Source organism: Myxocyprinus asiaticus, chromosome 6, assembly GCF_019703515.2.
Source record: "Myxocyprinus asiaticus isolate MX2 ecotype Aquarium Trade chromosome 6, UBuf_Myxa_2, whole genome shotgun sequence".
In the NCBI taxonomy this organism is placed as follows: Eukaryota; Metazoa; Chordata; class Actinopteri; order Cypriniformes; family Catostomidae; genus Myxocyprinus; species Myxocyprinus asiaticus.
Window position 1 is genome coordinate 27,422,033 of NC_059349.1, and position 13,683 is coordinate 27,435,715.

The 13,683-nt window shown below is 36.8% G+C and overlaps 1 protein-coding gene across 2 annotated transcripts in view; it reads left to right on the forward strand.

The window, feature by feature from the left end:
- LOC127442286 (phospholipase D1-like) overlaps positions 1-13,683 on the forward strand; it is a 50,938-nt gene that overhangs the window by 16,308 nt on the left and 20,947 nt on the right. For both annotated transcript variants that reach the window (XM_051700190.1, XM_051700191.1), the window contains 11 exons: positions 1,714-1,825; positions 2,474-2,539; positions 2,916-2,974; positions 3,936-4,028; positions 4,230-4,382; positions 5,034-5,183; positions 5,341-5,424; positions 7,198-7,279; positions 7,483-7,593; positions 8,334-8,525; positions 8,947-9,142. In XM_051700190.1, the coding sequence (XP_051556150.1) occupies positions 1,714-1,825; positions 2,474-2,539; positions 2,916-2,974; positions 3,936-4,028; positions 4,230-4,382; positions 5,034-5,183; positions 5,341-5,424; positions 7,198-7,279; positions 7,483-7,593; positions 8,334-8,525; positions 8,947-9,142 (1,298 nt within the window). The remainder of the gene's footprint in view (positions 1-1,713; positions 1,826-2,473; positions 2,540-2,915; positions 2,975-3,935; positions 4,029-4,229; positions 4,383-5,033; positions 5,184-5,340; positions 5,425-7,197; positions 7,280-7,482; positions 7,594-8,333; positions 8,526-8,946; positions 9,143-13,683) is intronic.

Consider the following 13,683-nt stretch of genomic DNA (forward strand, 5'->3'; position numbering starts at 1 on the left):
AAATTCATAAGTTTTCACAGGAAACGCATGTTTTACAATACCATAAACTATGATGTGTCTTGCCTGACCACTTGAGATCAAATCACTCAAACAGGTGTTAATACCAGGTATAAACGGGGCCTATCTGTTAATATCATTTTTATAGGAGCTGAAACAATTCTCACTTGCTCTGTTACTTTTTTTTTACTTTTTTTCTGTCTAAGCATTTATTTTCTACCCTTTTTCTCTTTTGTCCTTTCTCTCACCCCTATGTTTTTCTCTTTTTTGCCTCACTCTCTTTTCTCAGATAACACAGCTATTCATTTTTATGTATATCTTTTTGCCATTGTTAGTGTTCCTTGTCCTTTTTCTCTCTCGCACCTTAAGGGGATAGTTCACCCAAAAATGAAAATTCAGTCATTGTTTACTCACCCCTGTGTTGTTATAACCCTATATGACTTTCTTTTTCTTAAGGGAGAAATTATGAAAAAATGTTGTGCTCAGTGATGTCATTCGATGGCATTTTATGGTGACTCTCGCTTCAAGCTTCAAAAGAATGCAAAAGTATAATTCAGAAGTCTAATAAATGATTCCATGAGACTCATTATTGTTATGAAAGCATATGATCACGATAAGGTTTGGTGAGAGACAAACGAAATCGAATGTATCATTTAGTGAAAATGTTCACTGACCATTGATCTCCTGTACGCGTTCATGATAGAGCATGAGAGCAACAGTTCACGCAGTTCCCTCACGACATTGGGGTGTTTAAGCGAAGATTTGTTTTGTTTATCCAAAAACAGGTCCTCCACAGCGATAGTGACAACAGAACACAAAACGGCTGCACACAAAACAGAGAACAGAACTTACTAAACATGTCTAAAGAGTTTGTAGTAGAAGAAATGATGCATTTCTATGCCTAGCCTTATTTTTTTGAAAGTTTTTGGACTGGTGCTAGTTCACAGCGGACCAAGTTACCCAGGCGATGGCAAAAATAGAAAAAAAGTGATTGATAGAATATACTGTTGCTTGTCACAGCTGGTTAGGGCTAAAACTCTGATTAACATAAAAAAAGATACCTTTTATCATGTGTTGTGTTCCGTCAGTTTAGGACACGATGGGACTGTGGCTGCCAGTAGCCTCCTCTATGTTTCTGTTTGATTTCCGAGTACTCCGTTCAAAAAAATAAGGCTGGACATAGAAATGCATCAATTCTTTGACTACAAACTCTTTAGACATGTTGAGTAAGTTATGTGTTTTGTGTACAGCTGTGTTGTGTTCTATTCGCTGTGGCGGACCTGTTTTTAGATATACTAAACAGGTTTTCACGCCCCAATATCACGAGTGTGCTGTGTGAACTGTTGCTCTTGTGCCCTATCATGAACACCCACAGGAGATAAACAGTCAGTGCACATTTTCATGAAATAATACATTAGATTTTGGTTTGTTTCTCACCAAACCTGATCGTATGCTTTCATAAAAATCATGAGTCTCATGGAATAATTTATTAGACTTCTGAATTATAGTTTTGCATTCTTTTGAAGCTTGAAGAGATAAGCTGACCATAAGCATTGTATGACATCACTGAGCACAAAATGTTTTCACAATTTCTGCCTTTGTGTTAAGAAAAAGAAAGAAAGCCATATAGGGTTATAACAACACAGGGGTGGGTAAACTGACAGAATTTTCATTTTTGGGTGATCTAATCCTTTAATACTGCTGTCTTTCTTTCAGTCATACGGTGAGAAGGAAGAGCATTAAGCGGAGCGAGGTGAGGCAGATGCCTGTTCTGCCTCGGGGAGGAGGAGAGGAGCTGGCGCGAGAGGAGCAAGTGTCTAGTAGGAGGGTGAGTTTCTGTAGTATGCCAACTGCACCACCAACCCTTGATAACATGACTAGAAAGTGAGCATTCACAATGTTGAGCATGATGTGATCTTGATCATTATAAAGTGTCTGAGTTTGTGGTCAGGTCTCTCCCACATTACGTCATTTCCATGATTTTGTGGTCTAGAACATGTACTAACAAGACTCACTGGAGGCCCGGCTTTTCACATTGAGAGTACGAGTCACACAAGAACATGTACTTTTCACAATACCTATGCAAGTCCTGATTATGTGATCAACGGTCGCAAGGCACAAAATTGTGCACTTTAATGTCTTTTATGAGGGAATGAATGAACAACTCATCCCATTAAAAAATGCAAAGCATATGAATGAATCAAATCAGTCTATTTTTCTATGTTTTTATTTATTTTTTATTTTTAAACACCACTGCTGTCTTTTATACTATAACACTTCAACATGGTTAACTAACATTAACTAGCCTGCAAAAACTCACTACATTGCTGCTTGCTGTGATTACCATTTCCATGTTAACAGTGACTTCTCTGATTGGTGGATCTCACTTCAGGATTGTGGGTAGGTTAGTAGTTCATTGAAAATGTGGCAATTAAACAAAAAATTTTGAAAAAAATGTATTTCACTTGTTTTGCAGAAACAACTGGAAGACTATCTAAACAAGCTGCTGAGGATGGCAATGTACCGAAATTACTATGCAACCGTAAGCTCACGCTTGATCTCTGTACCTAGTGGAATGAATGTAGGAAGTTCATGCCCTTATGGAGCTCACATTGAGTTATCTTTAATGAAGCAGCAGCACGAGGATCAATATTACAGATGGAGACTGTGTGTCCTGACCGTGTTAATGTGCAGGTCTCTCAGCTCAGTGCTGGCTAATTCAGAGGCTTTAATCAAGGACATCCGCAATTCTTTGCCTTCTCTCTCTCTTTCTCCCTCAAATTCATTGTTTCTTTCTCTTTCTTTATCTTTAATACTCTCTTAGGGTCAGTATAGCTGAGGAATTAGTGTCAACTCCTTTTAATTGAAGCTGCATCTCAGTCTCACTGGTATTAAGCAGAATTGTTTCTCTTTTCTAGATGGAGTTTATTGATGTGAGCCAGTTGTCCTTCATTCAAGACTTGGGCCCAAAGGGCTTGTAAGAACACACTTTTTGTTTTGCTATGCTGTTTTAGTATTGCCTCTCAATGACCAACCATTTTAAAGGGGTAGTTCACCCCAAAATTAAAATTCTTTCATCATTTTCTCGCCCTCACCCCATCCCAGATGTGCATGACTTTCTTCTGCAGAACACAAACAAAGATTTTTTGAATTTTGATTTGTAGGTCCAAAAAGCAGATAAAAGCAGCATAAAAGTAATCCATGGAAAATGTAAGGACTGCTTTTACTGCTTTTTGGACCTTCAGATTTCTGGCCACCATTCACTTGCATTGAAAGGACCAACATAGCTGAGATATTCTTATAAAAATCTTTGTTTGTTTCTGCAAAGGAAGAATGGCACATCTGGGATGGGGTGAGTGTGAGTAAATGATGAAAGAATTTTTATTTTTGGTTGAACTATACCTTTAAGAGTAATACCAAAATATTTTTGGTTATGTTTAGATTCATGTTATTTGGGTGAATCTAAGGAAAGCATGTCAGATTCATTTTCACCTCAAAATAAATAACCCAAAATATTATTATTATGAAGTCTGTTTTAGATTTTTTGCATTGTGACATTATTTACTGACAATTAAAGTACTTTCCTCCCGAAATTCTTATTATTTTCATAATATGTCTAGACATTTGTATTTATTTATTTGTAATTTTCATTGTTCTCGGTGATTCTTATTATGTCATTACTGTGATTTTCTTCTGTTTTTTTTAATCCATTCCAAAAAGAAAATTCTACTAGAAGCAGCACAAATTAAAGGTAGTTTGGCAAATACTGCCATAATGTATTAATAGTTTACAATTTAAATAATTAAAAAAAAAAACATTTCACAATACAGTAATGCGAATAGGAGGGGGGGTGCTTAATTGTCATGAAAATAATGCAAAAAATGTTCTTTTCGTATAAAATATGTAAAAAAGACTTTTCGTGTTTTTATATCTTTCAGAGAAGGCATTGTTTATAAAAGGTCAGGAGGTCACCGTATCCCTGGCCTGAACTGCTGTGGCCACAATGAAATCTGCTACCGCTGGTCAAAGAGGTCAATCTCTAATATTTCGAATAACTTTTTCTTGTTCCACTGATACTATTCTGTTTTCATGTTCTGATTAAACTGACACTGTGGCAATGCTGCCACTGCTCTCTGTATAATAACACTTTAGAGAAGCTTACTTTTAGCCTAGGTTTGTCCTCATGATTATGATAGAGACTAATGATAAAGTCATTTGTGCTCTGTTTTTAGGTGGCTGGTCGTGAAGGACTCTTTTCTGCTGTACATGAAGCCAGACACAGGTGCGATTTCATTTGTCCTGCTGGTAGACAATGAGTTCAGCATCAAAATGGACTCCAAACACACAGAGACCAAACATGGAGTGGGGATAGAAAATCTGTCTAGGTGCGTTCTCATAGAATCTTCTTTTTCTCCTTTATCATCATCTATTCCTCCTCCTCCATAATCATCATCATCTCCTTTTTCTTCTCGTCTTTTCTCCTTTCTCATCCTCCTCCTCCTCCTCCACAACATTTTCTTTCCAGCAGGAAGTTTTAAAAAAAAAAGAAGAAGAAAAAAAAAAGAAAATTGAAGTAAATTAGATTGATGCAAAAATTGTATTTAATAATAAGAGTGAAGTTTGTTATAGATGCATTGATTTAAACATTTCATATAGAAAATTCAGACCAAATTTCTGAATAGAACTTTTCTGTTTCTCCAAACTCACACTTGTCAGTCATCCATGATTACTTCATTAGTACTTCAAACTTTCCATTTTGTCAAAATTATGGATTATATTTAGCGCAACCTCTGAAAGCGTATAAAAACGCGGCACTTCTCCACGAGACATTGTAAAAACACAGAGACCTGGCGTGGCATCTGTCTAGCACAAGTTTACTCATGAAAACTATTGAAAAACAGCGCTATCAGACACAAAACGTGTTTGGTGTGAACAGCCACTAAGACAACTGACAACCTCACATGGGCAATATAAACACAAATCTGATATCTGTTATATGACTCTATAAATGCTTGGTGTTTGTGTCTTTTGTGCAGGAAACTGGTACTAAAATTCACTAGTTACAGACATGCAAGATGGTGGGGTCAGGCCATTGAAAGCTTTGTCAGGAAACATGGAAAGGCCTTTTTAAGGACCCACCGCTTTGGATCTTTTGCCAGGGAGGAGGAGAACATACCCTCTAAATGGTACATTTCATTTCAGCCAATACAAACTAAGTGGTCCAGTTTTAGGAAAAAACAAAGATTTGCTCTAGGTGTTCTGTCAGATTTCTGTTTCATCCATTACTTTGTGATGTCTTGAAAAACCTCTTCATTCCTGATATTTGAATTTCCGACTGTCCAGGTATGTGAATGGCAAAACCTACATGGAGGATGTTGCCAATGCACTGGAGGAGGCCAAAGAGGAGATCTTCATCACAGACTGGTGGTATGTGCACACTGTTTACCCTTCAACAAGATAATATGTGTTTAGTAAAACACTGTCTCATTTCTGCTGAGGAATTTACCTTATTAAAGTTGAAGTGTGTTAGCATCACCAAACGTAATTACAGTTTTCAAACCTTTTCCCAAAACACTCTTCCTGTCTTCTGTTGGTCGAAAAAACAAATAGTCTCTCCCCAAACTTGTGCCATTGAAACAATGTTGCTGTGTCAGGCTGGGTGGGATGCTCAAATAAACAGAGCAATGTTGTGGTAGCACCACAGACTCAAAGTGTTTACACTATTTGGGGCAAATTAACCTATAGTAAATTGCCTTACTTATAGTTGTATCTGCACATTAAAGGGATAGTTCACCCAAAAATGAAAATTCTCTCATCATTTACTCACCCTCATGCCATCCCAGATGTGTGTGTCTTTCTTTCTTCTGCTGAAAGACAAACAAAGATTTTAAGAAGAATATCTCAGCATTGTAGGTCCTTACAATGCAAGTGAATGTTGTGCAGAACTGATAGGTGTGAACAATATTTAAGTCCTTTTCTACTGTAAATTCACCTCCCCGCCCAGTAGGTGGCAATATGCACAAAGAATGTGAATTGGCAAAAGCAAAAAAAGAGGAATGTGAAAGTGAAAGTGGACATTTATTTAAAAAAAAAAAAGAACTTAAATATTTATAAATTTTTTGCCCACACCTAGAAGAATTTTCATTTTTGTGTGAACTATTTCTTTAAACTGGGATATGAGAAAGTATTTCTGTATAATATTGAAAAAATAAACACACTTCACCTTTAGCTGGACTGTGAAATATCTAGATTTCTACAGTTCAACAAATTTTCAACAAAATGCACTGGTAAGTACAACATAAAAGAGCATTGCAATCCCACATGCAGAGCCTGTGGAAGTTGAGCAGGGCTCAGTGTGGGAGGTGTGTGTTATACAGCCAGACAAGTCTCATGAGCAGTATATCTCACTTCACTGGTGTTGAGTTTCCAGCACTCCTTATTTCAGAAATATCTTACCTGAAATAGACTCAGTGGTTTGATTCTTACTGTCTGTGTGTGAGAGGGTATATAGTTATGTCAGTGTTTTTCATGTAGTTTTAATGCATTCCACTAATTTGACACCACAAGCATTTTAATTTTTGTACTTGTTGAGGATAAAAGATCAAACATTTATTTGATGTGCTTAACGTCAACATGAAACTACATTTTAAACCTGATTTTACCTGGGTAATGTTATGTATTTCCAAATGAAATGGGATATTCAATAGAATATTTAAAAAAGTTGACCTGAGCTGGACTGAGAGCACTACTCTCAATCAGCACCCATTGGTTGAAACTTAAAGGGGTCATGAGGAATCAAATTTTCCTTGATCTTTTGACATTGTACTATAAAACATACTGTAAGTTTCAGAACTTAAAACTTCCTCCTCACTGCTAAAGGAGCATTTGATGAAACCAAGCTGCCAAAATGACTCGTTCTCCACTTCCTCCACATTGTGATGTCACACTATGGTAGACATTTGCATCTGACTGTCTCTACAACAACACATCAACGCCAACGTTACCTTATCACTTCTGTAGCCCACCAAGTAGTAGGGAGCGGTGTGATGGCAAGTAGTGAACAGGTCAGTCTAGAGCAGAAAGCCAATCATAAAAGTGGGCATTTTACTGTCAAGTCTTAAAGGAGAAGCAGCACCAAAACCAAGCATTTCTGACAGATGGTCAGAATGAGAAAATGATCATGTTTTGTGTTTTATGCAGGCTGAGTCCTGAGATCTTCCTGAAGAGGCCTGTGGTAGAGGGCAATCGCTGGAGGCTAGACTGCATTCTGAAACGCAAGGCTGTAAGCTTCCTGAACATTATTTAGTGCAGTTTTCCTTTGCTCTTGTCAAATAGTGGCATTCTCAGAATTTCACATGAACGTACAGTATTTTGTGGTGGAATGAATTTGTACTCTAATAACTGAATGAATCAAGAATGTTCTTTATGAATTGAGATTAACCTTACTTTGAGGCTGGATAGAAACAATTTATCTTTGTCTTTTAGCAACAAGGGGTGAGGATCTTTGTCATGCTGTATAAGGAATTGGAGCTGGCACTCGGCATCAATAGTGAATACAGCAAAAGAACACTAATGCACCTTCACCCAAACATCAAGGTAACGTGTGTGTCTCTGTGGGACTTTAAATGGATTGTATAATGAGGGATCAAGTGGTCATTGATCTTTTATAGATAAGAGTTAATTTTACTGTAAAAACATCTCATTCTGAATTCCTTTGGTTTAAGACATCTGAAACCTGTAACATTAACCACTGACATTGACACGTCAATGACAACATCTATTCGGTGTTCAGATATTTGGCCTGGCGAGTCATGGTGAGGTAATTGAAGTAGCCAAGTAGTATTTGGGACAATCTGCCAAACCTTGTTCTCTTCCTGGCTGTGTGTAGCTCTTTTCGCTCCACATATCCTTCCACAGTCTCCCGATGTTAGTAAAACAGTGGGTGAAGTTAATTTTGAACAATTCCTGATCGTTTCTGTTGGTTCATAGATTGTGCAGCACATTTCAGTGTTTATTGTTTTGTGAAAGAGGCTGTTATTGAAGGATATTTTACGTGATAACAAAGCCACATTCTGAGCAAAAAAGAAGCAAACTGCTGTACTGTTGCTTTTTTCATATGTGGAGGGAACTGAGAGTTACAGAGTCAAAGAGAGGGTGGAAAATGTTTAGGAAAAACTAAATTATGAGTTTTTGGCACAAAAAACTTGACTGACATTAACAATGGACCTCAGGGGGAAAATTATTTAAAAAAAACAAAAAACGAATGACCCCTTTAAACTAACTTGTGCATATACACTTTATGACACAAGATCGTAACTGTTCTTACCTGTCAACAGGTAATGAGACATCCTGATCATGTCTCCTCCTCTGTCTACTTATGGGCACACCACGAGAAGATTGTAGTGATCGACCAATCGGTTGCTTTCGTGGGGGGAATTGATTTAGCATATGGTCGCTGGGATGACCGGGAGCACCGGCTCATAGATGTAGGAAGTGTAACACGCTCTGTTGCCCAGGCCATAGAGCAGGTGAGAGACATCATCTCCATACAAACATACACAATCAGTCATAAAGTTTAACACACCAGCTCATTCTGTATTATTACTAAACTTATTGTGTGGGAATTGTGTTCAAAGTAGACACCCTTTGCCTAGATTACAGCTCTGTACACTCTCTTAAGCAAAAGTCTTTAGACTAAAAAGTTGTTTTTTTTTTACATAATAAGAAACAAAATCAGCTGAGTGTGTCCTAATCTTCATAGGCAGCAAAAAAGTAATTGCCATGTATTCAGCCAATTATTACTTTATTTACTTTGCTTTATTATTGGATCAACACCCAGAAATGACACACATTTCCCTATGTCTTTGGTTTTGCAGTTTGTGATTAAAGACTTATATGACTAGATGTTTCTGTTAGTAAAAATGTAATGGAATTATGTTTGGGACTCAGGAACTGAATTCATCCACGCCAAAGAAAAAAGGTTCCTCGAGTGGAAATGGCAGTCGCTCAATGGTTGGTGAAGCAGCGGACCTGCCCAAACTGAAAGGCATTGGTCGCACTCGCAAGGCACGTTTCAGCCTGTACCATCACCTCCAGCGTGGCCTTCGCCATGCCGACAGCATCAGCAGCATCGACAGCTCCAACAGTAAGAAGTTCCACTCTAACTAGCCTTAATGGGAGAAACAAGCCTGTGTAAACTGAATCCACAATACAGTCTGTGTGCATGGTTCATTTGTGTTTTGTTCTCAATGTCTGCCCTTAAAGGGATAGTTCACCCAAAAATGTTAATTCTCTCATTGTATACTCAACCTCATGCCGTCCCAGATGTGTATGACTTTCTTTTTTCTGCAGAACACAAACAAAGATTTTTAGAAGAATATTTCAGCTCTGTAGGTCCTCCCAATGCAAGTGAATGGTGACCAGACCTTTGAAACTCCAAAAGCAAATAAAGGCAGCATAAAAGTAATCCATATGACTCCAGTGGTTAAATCCATATCTTCAGAAGCGATATGATAAGTGTGTGTGAGATTCTATAAATCATGGTACATTAAAACAAACATTAAAATATAATCATAAATATATGATTAAACTACATTAAAACTATATTTAATGTACATATGTTTAATAAAATGAAGTGCATTTTTTGCAAGGAACATATAAATAGCAAATATGTTATGTTATGTTATGTATATGTTATGCCAGTGCCCAATATTTATTTATAGCAAGTTTTACACCAAAAAAAAAAGCCCACTTGTTGACCTGTTACCTGTCACTGTGGTCAAAAGTGGTTCTTCTCATTCTTTATTTTTCCTCTGTGTTCGATGTGCAGTGATGCTTATCCTCTCTGGCTGATAGTTGGTATAGCTCTGTACATCTATCCCTGCCCCTGGCTTGAGTGAGCGTCCCATTGTTTTCTTGGTTTAGCTCTCCCTGTTTGTTCTCTCTGCCAGAGATGACGCATTTATAAATCGTTCTGCAGTCAGTCCGAGAGAGGATTAGGTGTATTTGAGACTGTCTTAAAGACTAGACAGCAGAGATATGGTTTAATGAAATAACTTTGACCTTAAATTTCAGCATCAGCAGAGATTTGAACACATGATTAACAGACTGTGGCAGGGGAGATTTTATTTGTCACTGATTTTAAACTCAAATGAACACTAAACTCAAATGAATTCTCACATATCCTTGATCTTTTTTGTTTATTGTACTTTGAAACTTCCTCCCCGGTCCAAAAAGATCATTTATCAAAATCAAGCTGCAAAAACAGCTAGTTCTGGAATCCTTGGATTTATGAAATCAAAAAATCCAAAACTTTAAATTATGTCAAAACTATTTTATGAGGAAGCAGAATTGATAGATGGATGGATGATTCAATCATTTAGATCCGATCTTAAAGGGATAGTTCACCCAAAAAAGAAAATTCTCACATCGTTTTCTCACCCTCATGCCATCCCAGATGTGTATGACTTTCTTCTGCTGAACACAAACAAAGATTTTTAGAAGAATATCTCAGCTCTGTAGGTCCATACAATGCAAGTGAAAGGGGATCAGGCCTTTGAGGCTCCAAAAAGGAGATAAAGTCAGCATAAAAGTAATCCATAAAACTTTAGTTGTTTAATCAATGTCTTCTGAAGCAATCCAGTTGGTTTTGGGTGAGAATAGACAAAATATAACTCCTGTACATCTTGCCATTGTAGTCTATAGGCACGATTACGATTTCAAGCTCAATCACACTTTCTAGTGCTTGACACATGTGCAGAGCGCTAGATAGCACTATAGAAAGTGTAATCAAACTTGAAATCATGATCTCCAAGAAGACTGCTGTCAAGATGTACAGTGAAAAAGTTACATTTTGGTCTGTTCTCACCCAATACCAACTGGATCACTTTAGAAGACATGGATTAAACCACTGGAGTCTGATGGATTATGTTTATGCTGACTTTATCAGCTTTTTTTGGCTTCAAAGTCCTGATCACCATTCAACTGCATTGTGTGGACCTACAGAGTTGAAAAAAACCTACACCGGCAGCCAAAAGTTTGGAATAATGTTCAGATTTTGCTGTTTCAGAAGGAAATTGGTACTTTAATTCATCAAAGTGGAATTCAACTGATCACAAAGTATAGTCAGGACATTACTGATGTAAAAAAACAGCACCATCACTATTTGAAAAAAGTCATTTTTGATCAAATCTAGACAGGCCCCATTTCCAGCAGCCATCACTCCAACACCTTATCCTTGAGTAATCATGTTAAATTGCTAATTTGGTACTAGAAAATCACTTGCCATTATATCAAACACAGCTTAAAGTTATTTGGTTTGTTAAATGAAGATTAACATTGTCTTTGTGTTTGTTTTTGAGTTGCCACAGTATGCAAAAAAGAAACAGCTTTCTCTAGAAACCTGTCAGTCAATCATTGTTTTGAGGAATGAAGCCTATACAATGCTTGAAATTGCCAAAAAACTGAAGATTTCATACAAAGGTGTACACTACAGTCTTCAAAGACAAAGGACAACTGGCTCTTACAAGGACAGAAAGAGATGTGGAAGGTCCAAATACAACTAAACAAGAGAATAAGTACTTCAGAGTCTCTAGTTTGAGAAATAGACGCCTCACATGTCCTCAGCTGACTGCTTCATTGAATTCTACCCGCTCAGCACCAGTTTCATGTACACAGGGTTGGGGAGTAACAGAATACATGTAACGGGATTACGTATTTAAAATACAAAATATAAGTAACTGTATTCAACTACAGTTACAATTTAAATCATTGGTAATTAGAATACAGTTACATTCAAAAAGTATTTTGATTACTGAAGAGATTACTTTGCATTTTATTGTCATTTATTTCATTTAATATTTAGTCCTTTCAGATGGAAAACATTTATACATTTAAATGATGCAATCCAAAGTGCATTTGAACAGCGGTGAAACACTTTATGATGTGTTACATTCATACGAGCAGACAGAGAAGTAAGTTTGAAGTAAGTTTGGAGCAGAAGAAATAGAAGTAAACCTTGTGTAATTTGTCAGCTTTACGCTAAGCTAAAATGCTATTTCTAGCCATTTTACATGCACATGTTAACAGGCACGATCATATTTTTTTATCAATAAAATTCACGTTGGATCATAATTTATTTTTTCTAGTAAGACCTTTGATATTAGGGCAAAAATCGTGTTCTTGATGATAATTTTTGTATTGTTTTCCTGTAAAAATATCTAAAAATCCTTAAAACAAGATCAATTTGATTTATCTTGTTTTAGAAACAACACTGCATAAGATATTTAGGTTTTTCAGAGAATGTATTTTTAACATGTGTATTTTGTCTTACTATACTGGCAGAGTTTTTATAGTCAAAACAAGTGAAAAAATCTACCAGTGCTGAAGAAGTCATCCAAAGTATTTCGAATATGTTACTGACCTTGCGTAATCTAACGGAATACATTACAAATTACATTTACAGCATTTATTCTGTAATCTGTAGTGGAATACATTTCAAAAGTAACCCTCCCAACCCTGCATGTACAACAGTATAGAGAAGACTCAGGGGTGCAGGCCTTATGGGAAGAATTGCAAAGAAAAGCCACTTTTGAAACAGAAAACCAAAAAGAAAAGGTTAGAGTGGGCAAAGAAACACAGACATTGGACAATAGATAATTGGAAAAGAGTGTTATGGAGCTTAACCCCATTGAGATTTTGTTGGATCAGCTAGACTGTACAGTGCGTGAGAAGTGCCTGACAAGACAGCCACATCTATGGTAAGTGCTACAGGAAGTGTGGGGAGAAATGTCACCTGAGTATCTGGACAAACTGACAGCTAGAATGCCAAGGATCTGCAAAGCTGTCATTGCTGCACGTGGAGGATTTTTTGATGAGAAATCTTTGAAGTAGTTTAAGTTTAAAAAAAAATTCTAATTGTATTAGTAATTTTTCACGTTATTAATGTCCTGACTATACATTGTGATCAGTTGAATGCCACTTTGGTGAATAAAAGTACCAATTTCTTTCCATAAGAGCAAAATCTGTACATTATTCCAAACTTTTGGCCGCCAGTGTATGTTTGTGTTCAGCAGAAGAAAGTCATACACATCTGGGATGGCATGAGGGTGAGTGAACGATGAAAGAATTTTCATTTTTGGGTGTAATAAATATCCCTTTAATTCTTTTCAGTCTAATCAGAATATTGGAGCAATATTAATACAGTGCTAACTTGCAAGCACTGTAATTACATTTTATATGACATTATCCACAAACCTAATCATTTAAACCAAAGATGACAGTCAGACCAAGTGAGAACTTTAACTGCCACCACAGAGTCATGTCACAATCACATCATCTTATCACTTCTTCCCCGATACAGTAGAGAGAGAGTGACAGAGAACAGAGAGAACTGAGAAAGGGAACAATCAGACTTTCTTTCTTCAGTTGAGCGATTATGGAGTACTCTCCTCTGTTCATGGTTCTAAAAAATCAAGACATGTAGGCCATGATTAGAATTCAGAGAGCAGCTCTCAAAAACTTTATCTTTGGTTGGTTTTTCAAATGTTATCTTACATTATGAGAGTGCAATGTGTTCTCAAGCTAGGCTACACTACAATCCTACACATGATAATATTCTTTTGGTTACCATGGTATCTACAAAAAGAAAGTTTATAAACCAGTAAACCTGTCTTCCCACGTAAAACA